Source organism: Leucoraja erinacea, chromosome 9 (assembly GCF_028641065.1).
Source record: "Leucoraja erinacea ecotype New England chromosome 9, Leri_hhj_1, whole genome shotgun sequence".
Taxonomy (NCBI): Eukaryota; Metazoa; Chordata; class Chondrichthyes; order Rajiformes; family Rajidae; genus Leucoraja; species Leucoraja erinaceus.
In genome coordinates this window covers 67,822,803-67,842,723 of record NC_073385.1, presented here as the reverse complement: position 1 = coordinate 67,842,723, position 19,921 = coordinate 67,822,803, and the positions used below count along the sequence as shown (strand labels likewise).

The window sequence follows — 19,921 nt, the reverse complement described above, 5'->3', positions numbered from 1 at the left end:
AATATTAATTTTAAGATTAATATTAAAGGAAATAGCTTTGTCAATATAAGCTAGTTATTGTTCTAAACTGATTTTGCATGTTGGTCTTTTAAAATGAGGTGAATGCACGCCAGACATCAGCCTCATTATTGAACTCTCCAAACATAAAATGGGTAATTGATCTGATTTCAACAATATTAGTGTTGAAAGAGCGGCGAACCGGCGGCCCGGAAACGGATGCCAGGAAGAGACGTAGAGTGACAGAGAGAGATAGAGAAGGGGGCCCGCTCAGAGTTGAACGATAGGCGTCCCGGCTGCTTGCCAAGCCGGACAAAATGGCATGTCTTTTAGGTTACCCGGCGGGACTATAGGTCGCCATTGGCACCCGGGCAACCGTTAATTTAAAGCCCTGAGTTGTTACGGGTAAGGACCAGCTCCACTAGGCGGATGAGAGTGTTAGTAGACGGAAATTGGCTGGTTATGCGGTCGAGGAAGAAACAGAGAGCTTTAAGACCTTCCTGGTGGGAGATGGAGGTGTAGAGAGACTGAACAGACATAGTAAAGATGAGGAACTGGGAGCCTGGAAAATTGAAGTACTTGAAGAGACAAAGGGCATGTGAGGTGTCTTGGACGTAGGTATGGAGGGATTGGACCAGGATGGAATCGAGGTATGTGGAAATTTATTCAGTGGGACATGAACAAGCAGAAGCAATGGATCTGCCAGGGCAGTTCTGTTTGTGGATTTTGGGGAGAAGTAATTAGTATGGTGTAACCAAATTTAATTTAAAATGTTATAAATGCAGGACTATACATGGATTAATTTACAATGCTTTGAAACTCTTTATGGAAATGAATCAGAAACTTTTTGATGACTGCACTCAACAGTTCAAAGCGGAAAGGCAAAAGTAAGTCCACCTATCTAGACATATCTGTCATATTTATTCTTGCATGAAGTTGTATTTATTGTACACTTGTTGCCATACTTGTATGTCATCAGGCCCAAGCTGTATTTTTAATGCAGCAACACAGAGGACTTTTGAACAGGTAGAGAATGTCCACTCAGTAAACTATTTAAAAAAAAAATCAAGTCTGATAATGAAACACTTGCAGTATTCGACAAATGGTCCATATTCGTCCATGGCATGTTGTAAAATTTAATTATTTAATAAATATAGAACTGATAGCTGTAATAAAATTTCAACCTGTTAATTGTTGTTAATTTGATATAGTTTGTTTCTTACACATGGGCCTTACTCGTGATTTCTCAGCAGAAATTAGAATATTTTGAATTATGTAAACATATGTACCACGTAAAGCTTTTGATGCAGTTAACTTTTGTTATTTAAGAAAATTATACATATTCTGAGAGGTGCTTTTTCCACTTAGTTGTGTTTAGATTTATATTTATACAGTCTGGAAACAGGCCCCTTGGCTCAACTTGTCCATGCAGAGCTAATGCCATTTTTGGCCCATTGCCCTCAACCTTTCCTCTTGATATGCCTGTCCAAATGTATTTTAAACATTGTAATTATACTTGCCTGTACTTGCCCCTCAGATACCTGTTAAATCTTTTCCCCCTTGCCTTCAACTTATGCCCTTTAGACTCTCCTACCCTGGTTAAAAAAAACTATGCCACTCGTAATTTGATGTAGCCTTTATTAGGTCACCCCTTACGGAGGTTGCATAATGATGCTCATGGTTGTCTGATGGTGTAAATGTCTAACGCTTGGCTGCTTTATGCCCACTAACAGCCCTCCGCACAGTTGACAATGTCACTGAAATTGTTGCAGCATTTTCATCTTACTCTAGCGGAGAAAATCTGTCCAATTGTTGATGTGTTTACTTTAGATGCCTTTTAAATGTTATATGATTTTAGGGAGAAAGCAAAATTGAAAGAACGTGAAGAGGCTTGGCTCAAAATAGAGAATCTAGCTAAAGCAAATCCACAGGTATGCATTTACATTTTTTTTTAAATAAATATATGGTCACCACATGCTACAATAAATAAGATAGCAACTTCATTTTAATACTGAACAATTTTAATTGTGTTAGCTGGTTTGCTATTGAGGGAATGCAGCGTAGGTTCACGAGGTTAATTCCCACGATGGCAGGAATGTCATATGTTGGAAAAATTGATTCACTGGGCTTGCATACACTGGAAATTCGAAGGATGAGAGGTGATCTTATTGAAACATATGATTATTAAGGGATTTGACACGCTGGAGGCAGGAAACATGTTCCCGATGTTGGGGGAGTCCAGACCAGGGCCCACAGTTTAAGATTAAGGGGTAAGCCATTTAGAACGGAGATGAGGAAAAACATTTTCACCCAGAGAGTTGTGAATCTGTGGAATTCTCTGCCTCGGAAGGCAGTGGAGGCCAATTCACTGGATGCTTTCAAGAGAGAGTTAGAGTTCTTAAAGATAGCGGAGTCAAAGTATATGGGGAGAAGGCAGGAACAGGGTACTGGTTGTGGATGACCAGCCATGATCACAGTGAATGGCGGTGCTGGCTCAAAGTGCCAAATGGCCTACTCCTGCACCTATTGTCTATTGTCTAAACACACACATTGTTTCTAAAGAACAAATTCAAAAATAAAATTAAATGGATGGATTCGTTTTGCAAACTTTAAATATTGAGGTTTGCCTTAAACCTGCGTTAATGGTTGATTTATATATGGTTTTAGAATTGTCATATTTCTGATATATAAATATTATAATATTTGTAATATTATGCCTGCTATCTTTGATACCAGCTTTTCACTGCGATTTGTTGGAATTACATATGTTGATTTCAGGCTTTTGTTCAGAGTTTAACCATAAATTGAGTAACTTGAGCAAAGTGTTAGTATTATTATTTTCTCCCACCCTGAGTGTAGTTGGTGTTAAAGTTTTCCACTCATCTATTTTTCTTAAAATTGCTGGTTGTTCACAGGCATTCATTTTGGGATGCATAGAAAATTATCATGTCATGCAGATTCTGTTGTAAAATCTGTTTAAAATGTCCATGTCTACATTTAGTACTTGAAGTGACAATGTCCTGTCTTTACTGCGTTGTAACTTGGTGAATTTAATCTTAAACAAAACAGCAAGCATGTTGTTTAAACTGGGTTTGCAACAGTATGATTTATATTGATCTTAAATAAACACTAGGTAATAAACAATAGGTGCAGGAGTAGGCCATTCGGCCCTTTGACCAGCACCGCCATTCAATGTGATCATGGCTGATCATCCCCAATCAGTACCCCGTTCCTGCCTACTCCCTATATCCCCTAACTCCGCTATCTTTAAGTGCCCTATCTAGCAGCTCTCTCTTGAAAGTATCCAGAGAACCAGCCTCCACCGCCCTCTGAGTTAGAGAATTCCACAGACTCACCACTCTCTGTGAGAAAAAGTGTTTCCTCATCTCCTTTCTAAATTGCTTACCCCTGGTACAGTGGCCCCTGTTTCTGGACTCCCCCAACATCGGGAACATGTTTCCTGCCTCTAGCGTGTCCAAACCCTTAACAATCTTATATGTTTCAATGAGATATCCTCTCATCCTTCTAAATTCCATCCCGGGAATAAACCTTATAAACCTATGCTGCACTTCCTCAATAGCAATAATGTCTTCAAATTAGGGGATCAAAACTGCACACAATACTCCAGGTGTGGTCTCACTAGGGCCCTATCCAACTGCAGAAGGACCTCTTTGCTCCTATACTCAACTCGTCTTGTTATGAAGGCCAACATGCCATTCGCTTTCTTCATTGCCTGCATGCTTACTTTCATTGACTGACGAACAAGGACCCTCAGATCCCGTTGTACTTCCTCTTTTCCCAACTTGACACCATTTAGATAATAACATGTCTTCCTGTTTTTGCTACCAAAGTGGATAACCTCACATTTATCCACATAAAACTGCATCTGCCCTGTCACTCAACCTGTCCAAGCCACCCTGCATTCTCATAGCATCCTCCTCACAGTTCACACTGCCACCCAGCTTTGTATCATCTGCAAATTTGCTAATGTTACTTTGAATCCCTTCATCTAAATCATTGATGTATATTGTAAATAGTTGCGGTCCCAGCACCGAGCCTTGCGGTACCCCACTAGTCACTGCCTGCCATTCTGAAAGGAACCCGTTAATCCCTACTCTTTGCTCCTGTCTGCCAACCAATTTTCTATCCATGTCAGCACTCTACCCCCAATACCATGTGCCCTAATTTTGCCCACTTATCTCCTATGTGGGACCTTATCAAAGGCTTTCTGAAAGTCCAGGTACACGACATCCACTGGCTCTCCCTTGTGCATTTTCCTAGTTACATCCTCAAAAATTTCCAGAAGATTGGCCAAGCATGATTTCCCCTTGGTAAATCCATGCTGACTTGGACCGTTCCTGTTACTGCTGTCCAAATGTGCCGCTGTTTCATCTTTTATGATTGACTCCAAAATCTTCCCCACCACCGATGTCAGGCTAACTGGTCTATAATTCCATGTTTTCTCTCTCCTGCCTTTCTTAAAAAGTGGGATAACGTTAGCTACCCTCCAATCCACAGGAACTGATCCTGAATCTATAGAACAATGGAAAATAATCACCAATGCATCCACGATTTCTAGAGCCACTGCCTTAAGTACCCTGGTATGCAGACAATCAGGCCCTGGGGATTCATCAGTCTTCAGTCCCATCAGTCTACCAACACCATTTCCTGCCTAATGTGAATTTCCTTCAGTTCCTTTGTCACCCCAGATCCTCTGGCCATTACTATATCAGGAAGATTGTTTGTGTCCTCCTTAGTGAAGACAGATTCAAAGTACCTGTTCAACTCATCTGCCATTTCCTTGCTCCCCATAATAAATTCACCTTTTAGTCTTCAAGGGTCCAACTTTGGTCTTAACTATTTTTTTCCTCTTCACATACCTAAAGAAACTTTTACGATCCTCCTTTATATTCTTGGCTAGCTTACCTCTTCTTTTCTCCCCGTATTGCTTTTTTAGTTATCTTCTGTTGTTCTTTAAACATTACCCAATCCTCTTGCATCCCGCTCATCTTTGTTACGTTGTACTTCTATTTTATTTTTATACTGTCCCTAACGTCTCTTGTCAGCCACGGTTGCCCCTTACTCCCCTTGGAATCTTTCTTCCTCTTTGGGATGAACTGATCCTGCACCTTCTGTATTATTCCCAGAAATACCTGCCATTGTTGTTTCACTGTCATCCCTGCTAGGTTATCTTTCCAGTCAACTTTGGCCAGCTCCTCCCTCATGGCTCCCCTTTATTCATCTGTATAAAAGACACCTCTGATTTACCCTTCTCCGCCTCCAATTGTAGATTAAACCTGACCATGGTCACCACCTCCTATTGGCTCCTTAATCTCGAATTCCATTATCAAATCCGGTTCATTACATAACACTAATTCCAGAATTGCCTTCTCCCTGGTAGGCTCCAATACAAGCTGCTCTAAGAATCCATCGCGGAGGGAGGCACTCTACAAACTCCCTTTCTTTGGGGTCCAGTATCAACCTGATTTTCCCTGTCTACCTGCATGTTGAAATCTCCCATAACAACCTTAGCATTACCTTTACTACATGCCAATTTTAACTCCTGATTCAACTTGCACCCTATATCCAGGCTACTGTTTGGGGGGGCTATAAGTCCCATTCGGGTCTTTTTACCCATACAGTTCCTTAGTTCGAAGTTTGAAAAATAAACAGCCTACAATTCGACAAAGTAAATTTAATATGCATTTTCTTCCCAGCCAGTGTCAGTATGTTGTGTAAGGTTCTTTCTAACCTTCCTAAAATTCATGTTTTGGGGAAGCATGTAATAAAAAGACACTCATTTTGAACCAGTGGTAATGATCCACAAGTAATGGCATTTGGTAGCTTTATGCTCATTTTAGCTTCCCATCTCTTCCTTAATGACATTATTTACCTGATGGCGTTAAATTCTTGAGTCAATGTGACACAGTAAATACTCAACCTTGCCTGTCCATAATGTAACAGAATGCTTGCTTTCTAACCCCAATCCTTTCTAATTATCTTCCCCTGTCCTATCTTGCCTTGGTCCACCTACTTGTCCAAATTTCAATTTTTCATTGATTTGAATAGTAAAGTTGACTCGTGTATTAAGACTGGGCAAAGCTAATACATTTAACAACTCACCAGTGACTAGGCGGCACAGCATTTGTCATAATAGAGTGCTGCAGCCATGATTAAATATATAAATGTAATTTTTTGAAGAAGCCCTCGTTGACTAGCCATTACCAATCTCAAACATGAGTTCATAGGGTGATGGGAGATATGGAAAGCCATTAAATGGGCATTCAATTTCAGTTTTCTGGTGAAATTAAAAAAAAATATCCATTTGGGAGGATTCTTCTGATATTGAGATTGAATTCCATTGTTGGGAAAAATAAAAGGTTCATTTATTGTGCTTTTTTCCTATGCTTTGCCTAAGCCGAGGGAATATTTCTAATAATATTGACATATCTCCAAATCAAAATTGCTTTTTATTTTAACCAAACTTCACAAGTGACTTTCTTTCAGACCCTAGGTTCCTTTCGAAACTGGCCATCCTGGGAACTGTCCATGTGCCCAGTCTCCAAAAACCAGGTAGGCAATTATGTTAAAATGCACAAACAATTCAACTTGGAAAAATGTCATGTGATATTTAATTAGTACCCCCATTAAACAAATTAAATGTCTCATCTGGAAAAGAGAGATTTCCTTAGATAATTTGGTCATCTCTTCTGTACAGATTTTGTTGAACCCGAAGAAAATACTGTTAAGCAAATACCCCTTGAACTTGGAATAATCCAAGTTGATTTGCAGAATCATCATGTTACTATGATTTTAATTCCAGTATTTCCCTCTGGAAGGTATTGTAATTGTCCGATTTAAAGTCTTTTGAAAAAACGTTTAAATTCAGTGATATATGGATGTATTTGTCAATATTGTTTCCGCTACACTTTGAAAAGTTTTTGTAACCATCATTGGTTGACCATTGTTAGATAAAGTTTGGTGGCAAATGTTGCCCTTGCCTGTCATGGAACATTCTGTGGCTGGAGTCTAAAGTGATAAATTTCCACTGAAAGTAGTAAATGCTAGAAAGACTCAGCAGATTGTATTCACTGCCATTTAGAAAGATGAGACTGGATCTTAGAAACATATAAAATTCTTGAAGGATTGGACAGGCTAGATGCAGGAAAAATGTTCCCGATGTTGGGGGAATCCAGAACCAGGGGTCACAGTTTAAGAATAAGGACTGAGATGAGGAAAAAACATCTTCACCCAGAGAGTTGTGCAATTGTCAAATTCTCTGCCACAGAGGAAGTGGAGGCCAATTCACTGGATGTTTTCAAGAGAGAGTTACACTTAGCTGTTGGGGCTAAAGGAATCAAGGGATATGGGGAAAAAGCAGGAACGGGGTGCTGATTTTAGGTGATCAGCCATGATCACATTGAATGGCGTTGCTGTCTCGAATGGCCTACTCCTGCACCTATTTTAACCTAATAAAACCCGAGTTAACATTGTATCAAAACTGGCAGTTATAATGCAACCTGAAAATGCAGGTTGTCTGAAACTGTTATGTTTAGAACTGAGCCCAAAGAGTTGTAATGTGCCTAATCGAAAGATGAAATGCTGTGGAACAGTATAAGAGGAAAAAGATGTAGAGGTGGGAGTGGGATGGAGAATTTGACAGTCGGATTCACCCTTTTGGAAAAACCTCCACTCGGTATACAATCCTTATTTGGTTTATGCATTGTAGAAGAGGCCACATTGTGAGCCAGGAATGTTGATACGAGATTGGAAGAAGTACAAATAAACTCTACTTTGCCTCAAATGAATCTTTGGGTTCCTGGATGGTAGAACTAAACAGGCACAGTGCATCTTCTGTGGTTTCAGGAGTAATGTAAGCTGTTGTTTGAGATGAAAGAAGGAAAGCCACAGTCAGAGGGAATAGTCCCAAGAATATTGTAGGGAAAGATGGGGGATTGCGTCAGGTGATGGCATTATCTTGATAACATGAGGAGTTATGTGCTGGAGTAGGCAACTTGGCCTCTCCTTTGTGTCAGCCAGCATAGTTTGTTTTAGCGCCTGCACAGATGCTGCCTGACCAAGGTGTTTCCATCCTTTTTTACAATTACACCAACTGTTTTATCTCTGTTTCAGTATTTAATTTCTTCTCTCCTCTCAGTTAGAGTCTCAGTTAGAGCCACAACCCCATTTGTCATCCAGTCTCCTGGACTCCGCACTGTCAGGCTTTACCTTCACCCCTCCCTCTTCTGAAACCTGAAATATGCATGTTTTCCTTTATTCTGTAGATAAATCATCAACCTGAAACATTGACATTCGTTCTTTACAGATTCTGCTTGACTTGCTGGGTATTTCCAGTGTTTTTATTTTTATTGCAGATTTCCATCAACTGCAGTTGGCTCATGGAATTATCTTTGTGTTCTGCATGGGAGCATCCTTTGGGTAGTTATTTTAGAGCAGTGCCCTCCACAAGGAATATGAAACTTGTGTTAATCAGGCAGATAGATTTCCCAAATTAATCAGCTGAAGAATTGTTGATGGAAAACACAGTTAATGTTAAATTGTGTACAAAAAAAACCCGAAGTTTGGATTAAGGGACAGAGAAAAGAAATGAAGGAAAAGTAAGCATTATTTAATGTTTCAACTTTGCAGTAGTAAACAATGCTAACTTTTCCTTCATTTCTTTTCTCTGTGAATGTGGTTCCATGCCAGTAGAAAGTTTTTCTTACCAGAGTTTTTGACAGTATTTAAAACATGTATTTGCAATGGAATGGACAATTCATTATTTTTTCCAGGACGTCTGAGCATATCTTTTATTCAAGTATGGTTACTTCACTTACTCCTATTGTTTCGATCCAGAAGTGATGATAAAAATACTGGCTTACTGCAGCTTCTGGGAAACCAGGGTAGCTCACACAAGAACTTTTGTATCTCCGCATTGAATAAACATTTGATGACATTTGCTGCTGATTTGCATTTTACTAACAATACTAACATACTCTGAAAAGTCTAGGCCACTGAAAACTTTACTGGCGTGAAAGAAGGGAAACTAAATTCATTAGAATCTCCATATTGAGATTATGACCGCATAAATGCCCGAGCCTTTGCTGGGGCTCCTTATCCATGATGTAGCTACGCAGAATATTCAGCCAAGCCACAAAGGAGATCATATGTAATTTCCTCACCTTGAGTGCAAAGTTATTAATTATTAATAAAACATAATTAATCTTGGAATCAATGTGATTAGCTGTATTCAATACAGGTATTTAAAATTAATATCTTGGAAAAATTTACTTTCTGCACATCCGTGAGCAGGAACACATTGAGTAAATTAGTACAGGTACACAACCTTTTATCCGAAAGCCTTGAGACCAGACACTTCTCGGATTTCGGAATTTTTCGGATTTCGGAATAGAAATTTTTTAGCGTAGATTAGGTAGTTAGCGCGGGCGGCTTGAAAAGTCTGGAGCGGCTGCCTCTTCCCCGGAGACCAGGGAATCATTGTAAATCATTGCTTAAATGTTTGTCAGTTAGTTTGGAGGGATTTTATGTGTTGGGGGGGGGGGGGGGTGAAGGGGGAAACTTTAATTCTTAGTCCACTACCTGGTCGGAGAGGCGGGGAGCGGGCAATGCCTTACCAGGTCGCCGTGCAGTAAGCTCCGGAGCGCTGTGGCCGCCGACTCCCAACATCGCTGAGCTGGGGCTGCGTGCGTCCGGCCGCGGGCGGCGCTGGATTTGGAGCGTCGCGCAGCCAGGGGTAGAGTTGCCAGGGTCGGAGCTACAACCGGCGCCGCCCGCGGCGGGACGCCCGCAGCCGGACACCCGCAGCCCCAGCTCCGCGATGTTGGGAGTCGGCGGCCACAGCGCTCCGGAGCTTACTGCACGGCGACCCGGTAAGGCATTGCCCGTTCCCCGCCTCTCCGACCAGGTAGGGGACTAAGAATTAAAGTCTAAGAATTAAAGTTTCCCCTTCACATAAAAGCCCTCCAAATTAACTGACTAACATTTAAATATTGATTTACAGATGTTTAAGTGTCTCCCCGGTCTCCGGGGAGGAGGCAGCCGCTACAGTAGTACAGACCTGGGTTGACCGTGGGTCGTTTCGGGTCAGGTTTGGCGCCAAACGCGAGCTTTGGTGTGCCGACGACATCCTGGAAAAAATGTCCGGTTTTCGGAGCTTTTCGGTTTCCGGAACTCCGGATAAAAGATTGTGCACCTGTACAACATTATTTAAAAGGGATACTTATTGCCACTTCCACCAGTAACTTAGTAAAGATATCCCATCTGCTATGTTTGACCGCATATAAGTAATGTATAAAGTAAGCCTGCCTGAATATAGCAGCAAAATATATTTTAAAAATAGTTTTTTCTAAGATAAGGGCAGAAATTAATTTGCAATATTTCGAACCTTCTATCTTGCATTCTATACTATCCATTTAGCACATCCCATTTCTCCCTATTTATATCCCCACCCAATTCAAATGTCTCTGCTCTCCATTCTGCTGATTATTTGTGCTGCTATAAGATTCTTTAGGGTCATAGGTGCTCAGATGATTACCTTGAATATGCCATTTGATATGATAAAACTGACAATAATTTTCAAATCTACACCCAATGACTGCACACATTTTCTGTGATGGTGATAAGAATTGGAACCGGCAATTGGTTTTGGAAACCCATAATAATATCTAGTGCCATAACCACCATTTTGAATGAAATTGGATAATTTGGCACAGACTAAGTTTCTCGTCTCTGTATCTCTCTGTATCTGTGGTTCCCAAACATTTTGAATCATGACCAGGCCAGCTAACATTCTCTGAGTATGTTACTTTTAGCTTTTGGTATCTTTCTATGTAAATAACCTCGTTATGGCCTCCTGATCCTCTGTGGGGTTGCAGTGCCTAATAGGGCCTAGGATACTGTGGGATATCCTGAGTGTCTGTGGTATATCCAGAGTGTTTAGCTGTTCTATGCATCAGGAACTGATCAATACAATTTTTTCTTGCTGCAGCTTTATGGGCTTATTAACACAGCAACAAGGGAATATTTTAATTAAAATGTTGTAAATAACAAATCAAATACTCTCAGGACATTTGTAACTGGCCAGGTCTTTCCAGTCCCCAGGAACTTTATGGGTATTCGGCTAGCTGTTTAATTCCAGATAATGTATTGAACTGAATTTTGAATCCTCGGTGTTGTGGTTGCAGGTCCTAGTCCAGTAATAGAATCATTGTTTCTCAGGTGTAGAAATCGTGCAGTTGGCTGTCTCAACATCCATTGTTGGATTTGCTTTAGTCCTCTTCTTGATTCGGTTATCCAGTAAACCCAGATTTAGCTTTTGCTTTTGTTCCCAAAACCTGTATTCTTTCACATCAAAAACTTCAACGCACTAGTAATGAATGCTTTGAGCATCCAGTGCACACATCTCTTAATACAGAATATGCTAAATTATTCATTTTTAGACTGATCCTGAACTTTGATCTGCATGTCTATTTAGGCAAAACTTGAAACTATTTGCATGTGAACCTATAATTCTATTTTGCAGTACCAGCTTATAATCGATCCTAGTGGAGTGAATAATCCTGTTGCAATGGAAACAGATGGACCCTTGATAGAAGATATCCAGTTAATCCGAAAGGCAGTAGAAGATACGACAACTCAGGTATAAATTGGCCAAAACTACCATTTTATTTCATTGTACAAAATTGCAAAAAGCATAATAGCATTGCGTACTTCACAAATTGTCCAAAGCGGTTTGATAAATTTGAGTAATCAGTTGTATTGCTGTCAATTTGTCTTTAACAGTTTCTGCCAGCCATGAATTTTCAGAGGGCAAATCTTTTTGTAAAATATCTAAAATGCCTTAATGAGAAATAAATAACTTACATTATATGGTCAGCAACTCCATTCACATGAAATGAGGTTGCATTATGTGTGCCAGCCATGAGCATGGACACACAGTTTATTTGGCAGGTGAACCTAAACGGCTTGTCTGATTTCTGCGATCAATGTCCAGCCGCAGAAGTTATAGTTCAACTCCCTGCACAACTGCTAGACATAGGCAAGCATTTTCCAGCCCAATCCTTCTGCAATTAATCATCTAATTAACTGTATGGGCGAGTCACAATACATCCATTGATATATATTATGATGTTCATCCATTTAGCAAGAATATGATCCAGTGACTTGGTTCTGATGTCTCATGTAAGTCAACTTTGTGCATAATGATTGCACCGCATGACTGAACCTTGAAGTATTTTGAAGGATTACTGTTGCCCTTGACCAGCCCTGCTATTGAAATTAATATTGAACTAATCCTGATTCCAGGTTCAACTGGAGGGGACTAAAGCAAATGCTGAAATGCTGGGCTACAGCAAGTACTACATTGCAAGAATTAGCATCAGGACCCTGATAAAATCAGGACTATGGCTTTCACAGAGTCATTCAATCAAATGGAAAGCCATAAACAAGTCTTTATCACTGATACACTGAAGAAACAGATTTGAATTTATATTTATGACTTTTGTTTGGACAATATTAAAAATTAAATGATACAATAAAAAGTATTTGTAGAAACAAAAGAACTGTAAATGTTAGTTTATACCAAAGTGCTGCAGCAACTCAGTGGGTCAGGCAGCATCTCTAGAGGAAAAGGTTTGGGTCGGGTCTAAAGTCCTGACCCAAAACGTCATCTATCCTTTTCCTTCCGAATGCTGCCCGACTCGCTGAGTTACTCCAGCACTTTGTGTCTATCTAAAAAATGTTTGTGTTTAGTTTTCAATCATTGTACTATCTCTTGCATCTTTTTTTTTTTAAAGAAGTGATTGTAAATGTTTTGTTTTCATTTAATTTGTTTATTAAACTTGTCATTCTTGCCACTGACATTCACTTATTTCCACAGGCGCAGAAAGATCTTCGAAAGGATCGTCCACTAGTACGACGCAAATCTGAACTGCCGCAGGATATCTACACCGTGAAGGCCTTGGAGTCTCATCGCCGGGCTGAAGAGATAATATCTGCTCATGATGGGCATTAGGTCACTTCTACAGAAAAATATTGTTTTTAAAAAAAGCTATTCTCTGAACTCTGTCTATTGTAGAGGCTATTATGCTTTGTGCCATACCAATCAGCTATACATTGAGTCAGTGCTTTCTTGAATTCGGTTTGTAGGCAATAACTTTACCATCATGAAGTCAAACATGGTAGTTCAAACAATGGTAAATAGAGTATAGTGTTTTCTACAAAAGGTGGAATTAATTCTTCGAGTTGTTGTGTCCACTGAACCAAATTTTAAAAAATTGTTTTCTATTTTTTATTTAAAATCTTAGAAAATAAATGGGATATAGAATCTAAATTTATTCCTGAGAAGTCACAGACTGAACTTTTAGTACATAAAGTCACATTTTTTGCATTCTGACAGCATTTAACTTTATTTACTTCACACAAAATATAATATAAACATAAAGTTCACTTTCTGAGCTCTTTCATCTCACCCGTTTCAAGGAGGTATCTTTTTTTAACTTTTATTAATGTACTGCATGCAGAGTATCTTTTAAAAAAAAAAAATGGACATTAAAATAAATGGTCATGTTTTGTTTTCCTTCCATACAATAGTGATAAGCGATTTAAATTGCCACACGGTTTTGTCTGTAAATGAACTCAATTTTTAAACCTGACTTCGTCCCTTACTGATATCTAAAATAACTATAATTAATTATTTCTGGGTTGGTTCGTGTTTAATCTTTTTATTCAAGTGCTTTGACATCGCATAGTTTTAAAGGTTTGTCTAAGCTCTTATTTCTCCATGTATATTATGCAAAATAAAATGTAGAAGTTTTGATGAATTTCCTATCGTACTAAATCAGCTGTGGCAAGTATTCTCAGGGGTTGCTGTTATCTTAATTCATTCCGTCGTCCTGCTAATGTTTTCAAATGTAGCTTTTCAGTTTTTAATAACCCGACTTGTCAGTTTACTGATATACTTTAAGTTGTTCTGTCTCAAAAGTTAAAAAAATTAAATTGCCTTGCAGGAAACAGACCTTCTAACTTAAAGTGCACTAGGTTTTGGATATAAAAATAATGTCTCAAACTGTTCCAATGTAACGTGCACTAGACTTTACAAATCCTGTGAGAATATGGTATGCTAAAGCATGTAAAACAGGTATTGCATATCTGTTGTAAGCCGTGTGAAGTAACTGATTATGACTTAGTAATCAGAAGCTAGTCAGAAGAAAACCAAAAATAAATGTTTGTGCATATTCTCTAAAGTAGTTGTTTGGTCAGTCTTGTATAACTGCAACTAACTTTGCAAGTAATTCAAATCTTTATCTGACATTCGGTTTGTAATACAAATTATAAGAATGGTAAGAATATCTGCAAACACCACACAGTTAAGATTTCCTCAAGTGTTCCTGTCTGTTTACATTTTTTTTAAACTTTTTTTTCTGAGCCTAGCTTGATGAAACAAGTATACAGTTGAAGGGATATTCAGGGCTATAAAGTTAAGGTAAATGTGAAGTTTTCCCAACTTTATATTGTGCGAGATAAATCTTCAAATTTTAAAAGCACTTCCTGTTTAACTTGAAAGTGAATGTTTAAAAAGTCCTATTTAAGCATGTAGATGTTAAGTGTGCATTCAACAAGAGTTGAACTCTCTTCCCAGTACTTGTTATTTTATAATATAGTATCTTGCAAGCTGTTGCAGTGCTATATTTATTTCCATTGTTTGAACTTCCGTCGAACTTTGACTCGTAGTTTCTCATATTCATTGGTTTTGGGTGTTCAATATGTTTGTGTGAGATGTTGCAGAAGGATTGTAATTTTATTTTGGCCACTAGAGTGTATATTGTTTGTATACAGTTTGAGATATCCTGTCTTCAGCAGTTTTCTTAATTTTAAGTATATATACGCTAAAGATTGACACTCACCAAATAGCAAGTCTATTTCGAATTGCATTTATTCTGTTTGTGTGATTAGCAACTTTTTAACCTTAATCTGGAATTTACATTGCGTTAAAGGGGCTAGTCCTCATTTTCCAGCCTGCAATGGATGATAATTGCACAGGCTTTGAGCTGTTACCAAAATAATAGTACCTCTTACTGTGCAAAATATGACGATTACTTCATGATAAATTGGGAATACCCTTATTGTAAATTAAAGACTATTTGGTAAAGGGGATGTGGACTCTGGATGATTTGGATGATTTTTGCAGGAGGTGGGGAGCTTTCTGCAGACCAACCAGTAGAGAATGGGTACCCCACAACTAGCATGAGCAGTATTATGCTGGGTTGTAGAAATTGTAAATATTTATTGATAAAGTAATTCCAAAACTTGTTCTGGTGACTGTTTTTCTTTTAAAAGCAGATTAATAATTGGCATCCTTTAAGTTTATTTGTGTTTGGTTAAAACCCTACAGACCTGTACAAGAGGAATGTCTAGTAACATGACAAGTGACCTTTAGTGTGATACCTATATAAATGGCTTCATTTTAATATTGTACATATGTTGTACTTTGTTTTAAGTAGTGTAATATCTTAAAGTAGATTTCATATTTTGTACAAAATGGTCCCATGTACAGAATAAAAAGTTCCTAACAACTACACGTTGGTAAGTGGCAAGGATGTTTTTCTTTTAGAAAATATTAACAATGGTGGCATTAAAAATATTGAAATGTCAAAAATTTAAGCTTATTCAAAGTTGGTATGTTATGTTTTTATGCATAAATCATTTCACTGTGCACTTTTATCCAGACTGAAATTATAAAAAAAATGTACAGCTTTGTAGAGAGAATAAAAATACAATAATAATTTTGCATTTTCAGTCTGTGAACTACAGTGACCAATGTTCAATCAAATGGCTTTATTACTGCTTCATTTAGCAACACACCCAGGACTTTATCATTCCAGTAACCCTTTTCAAAATGATTTCTTAAATCCTTCCATAAAGGTAATATTTATCTTCCCACCACAGCCTTTTGTCCAGAATTTATCTGCAAGTGCAATATTACAAGGTTAATTCCTGGGATGGCGGGACTGTCATTTGCTGAGAGAATGGAGCGGCTGGGCTTGTACACTCTGGAGTTTAGAAGGATGTGAGGATATATTATTGAAAAATATAAGATTGTTAAGGATTTGGACATGCTGGAGGCAGGAAACATGTCCCCGATGTTGGGGGAGTCCAGAACAAGGGGCCACAGTTTAAGAATAAGGGGTAAGCCATTTAGAATGGAGACGAGGAAACACTTTTTCTCACAGAGTTGTGAGTGTGTTGAATTCTCTGCCTCAGAGGGCGGTGAAGGCAGGTTCTCTGGATGCTTTCAGAAGAGAGCTGGATAAGGCTCTTAAAGATAGCGGAGTCAGGGGATATGGGGAAAAGGCAGGGACGGGGTACTGATTGGGGATGATCAGCTGTGATCACTGGCTCGAAGGGCTGAATGGCCTACTCCTGCACCTATTGTCTATATAACCTGTGTATTTAGTTATTTTTGGCATTATTTCTTGCTGTTTAAAGATCAAGACTCGAGTTGGACTGCCATTTTCACATATTCCTCATTCCAGATTACATATGGCATATGGCGTGCACAGCCTAAAGTTGTAAGACAACTTGTTCTGTTTGATCTTCTGTTTGTGCACGCCAGGTTGATTGCATTCGTCGAAACGGGGTGGACCACGTGAAGGTTGCAATCTCCCACCCCAATTTACATCTTGGTTTTGCTGCATTGTACTTCGAAGAAGTCCAAAACATTATAGTGTGAGTTAACAGGATCTTTTTGCTCTTTTTTTCAAATTTAAACCCCAAATGGACTTTTTAAATGCTGAACCACTTGTGTAGATATTACTGCACAACTAAGTACATTTTGCTCTTCTGTCGCATTGTGGAAATTTTACTAATTTAAAATATATCCGTGTACCTTCTTCCCCCAAATTCTACATCATTGGCAAGTCCTTTGTAATGATTTGTTGCTACTTTAGCCATGATTGAAAGGCAGAGTAGACTTGGTAGGCCTATCACTTCTGAACTTATAAACAAACTTTGATATCAATCTTTGAAGTCCCAGAGCATATTAACAACCATAACCTCCGATCTGAGAAACAACCATTTAACAAAGTGCTTTGCTGTGTACCTTTCAAGAGAACGCATAGGGCTGGAACATTTATAATTCAGAATAAATCGGAATATAAAAGGTCATTCAAGATTGAGGAGAGCAATAAAGATTTATATTCAATATGCATTTCCCCAAATTATATACCGTTCTTTGATCTATTCATTTCTTATGGGACTATTACAGGTCAATGTAGTCACCCACCACTAGACATCCAGGCAATGATTACAAGAGCAAGAAGATCATGATGTACATTGCTACCACCTTTTGGGGACCAAGCTCCCTTTATTCTTCAATGCTCTCTAGGCCCCTTCCATTCATGGTATATCTCCTACCCTATTTGAATGTATCGCCTCTTTTAAATTAAATTCCATCTGCTGTTGCCCTGGTCACCTTGCGAGCTGATTGATATATCATTCTTTCGCCAAAGACTACCATCCTAACATTCAACAACAATACAAATGTTCATGTCTAATGTTATGTTGTTATTTACTTCAAAATACTCCCCAGTGAACAGTTCGCATAACACTGGATGAGTAGGTGAGAAACCAAGTTTGAACAATCAGCAGGAATTATGTGCACAAAATCAGCCAAGAAAATAGGTCCCAATTTCATGGAGGAATGCAGAGGGGAGGGGACAATTTTCCTTCCCTTTATTGTAAAGTTAGGAAAGAAAGGCACAGGAGTAGATGGATGAAAAAACAATGTAGATGAAAAGGAGACTGGAACAGAGGACAGTCAAGCTGGCAAATCACAAATCAGACTTCAGCTGCCCATTTAACACTTTACCGACCTGAAACGTCACCTACCATGTTCACCAGAGATGTTGCCTGACCCGCTGAGTTACCTCAGCACTGTCTTTTGACAGCTGGTTCTTGGTTGTATTAATGCCTATTAGACTTTATCCTGTCTGATATTGTCTCTTCTAAACTGGGTGCCTGATCACCACCATGGACATGTTTAAGGAAGAACTGCAGATGCTGGAAAAATCGAAGGTAGACAAAAATGCTGGAGAAACTCAACGGGTGAAGCAGCATCTATGGAGCGAAAGAATAGGTGACGTTTCGGGTCGAGACCCTTCTTCATACTTCTGAAGAAGAAGGGCAGGCTCTGAAAACGATGGGGGACTTGGCGGGGGGCTGCCGAGAACTAAGGGGGGGGGGGACCCAGCGGGGGCCGGCTGTGACCACATGGTGGCAGGCCTGGTTCGCTGCTGCGAGCAAAAGAGAAAACTTCGATTCACTTTTTGTGACTTTGTGGTGACTCTTGTGTACAACCTAGGTGAGGTCTTCTGTACGATTTTACTGGGTTGAATGCAAAACAAAGCTTTTCACTGTACTGAGATGCATGTAACAAAAAGTATCAATGAATTATTGAGTTTTTAGTTTGTTAGCATTTTGTTTAGCAATTTTTGCAATCCTTGAAGAGTGCAGGTGTATGGAATGTAAATAACTAGACTATAGTGTAAAAGCATACTGCTAAAGGAAACGTATTTAAATATGATTGTGCCCATGTCTTTAAGATTATTACTGAACTGTACACAAAAAAGGGATTTTATTGGACCTGTGTACATGTGACAATAGTGTGCCATAGAATTTAGCTGGCCAGGCGGGATCAGCAGAGTGAAGTGGACAGAAGGCATTTCAGGTCGGGACCCTTCAAACTGATGCTGGAACTTTGCATAAACTGAACCTCCAACGTGACCCCACCACTCGCCACATCTTCCCATCTCCCCCTATGTCTGCCTTCCGCAAAGACCGCTCCCTCCGCAACTCCCTTGTCAATTCTTCCCTTCCCTCCCGTACCACCCCGTCCCCGGGCACTTTCCGTTGCAACCGCAAGAAATGCAACACCTGTCCCTTCACCTCCCCCCTCGAATCCATTCAAGGACCCAAGCAGTCGTTCCAGGTGCGACAAAGGTTCACCTGTATCTCCTCCAACCTCATCTACTGCATCCGCTGCTCTAGATGTCAGCTGATTTACATCGGGGAGACTAAGCGGAGGTTGGGCGATCGTTTCGCCGAACACCTCCGCTCAGTCCGCAATAACCTACCTGAACTCCCAGTGGCCCAGCACTTCAACAGCCCCTCCCATTCCCAATCCGACCTCTCTGTCCTGGGTCTCCTCCATTGCCAGAGTGAGCAACACCGGAAATTGGAGGAACAGCACCTCATATTCCGCCTGGGTTGCTTGCGTCCGGATGGCATGAACGTTGAATTCTCCCAGTTTTGCTAGCCCTTGCTGTCTCCTCCCCTTCCTTAACCCTCGAGCTGTCTCCTCCCATCCCCCCGCCCTTGGCTCCTCCTCCTCCCTTTTTCCTTCCTTCTCCCCCCACCCCCTATCAGTCTGAAGAAGGTTTTCGGCCCGAAACGTTGCCTATTTCCTTCGCTCCATAGATGCTGCTGCACCCCGCTGAGTTTCTCCAGCATTTTTGTGTACCTTCGATCTTCCAGCATCTGCAGTTCTTTCTTGAACCCTTCAAACTGATCTTCAGTCTGATAAAGGGCCCTGATCCGAAATGTTGTCCATCCATTTCCCTCCACAGAGGCTGCCTGGGCCTAGTGAATTTTGTCAAGACTTTGCTTTTGGTCAAGATTCCAGCAATTGAATTCTCTTATGTCTCCCTTAATTTTTAGTACATAGTAAAACATCCTCTAAGACACTATGGAGAAAAATTTAGCAGCCTACCCTGTTGACCAGCAGGGTAGTTAGTTCAGTTTACGCAAAGTCAAAGTCAATTTTATTCGTCACATACACCCGAAGGTGCAGTGAAATGAGTTTGCCAGCAGCGATACAATTAAGAAGAACACACAATATACAATAAGA

General features: G+C 39.8%; 1 protein-coding gene across 2 annotated transcripts in view; it reads left to right on the top strand.

The window, feature by feature from the left end:
- ppp2r5ca (protein phosphatase 2, regulatory subunit B', gamma a) overlaps nt 1–15,595 on the top strand; it is a 95,799-nt gene extending 80,204 nt beyond the window's left edge. For both annotated transcript variants that reach the window (XM_055641150.1, XM_055641151.1), the window contains 5 exons: nt 783–884; nt 1,856–1,928; nt 6,505–6,570; nt 11,540–11,656; nt 12,896–15,595. In XM_055641150.1, the coding sequence (XP_055497125.1) occupies nt 783–884; nt 1,856–1,928; nt 6,505–6,570; nt 11,540–11,656; nt 12,896–13,030 (493 nt within the window). In that variant the 3' untranslated portion in view covers nt 13,031–15,595. The remainder of the gene's footprint in view (nt 1–782; nt 885–1,855; nt 1,929–6,504; nt 6,571–11,539; nt 11,657–12,895) is intronic.
- Nucleotides 15,596–19,921: the final 4,326 nt, after the last annotated feature.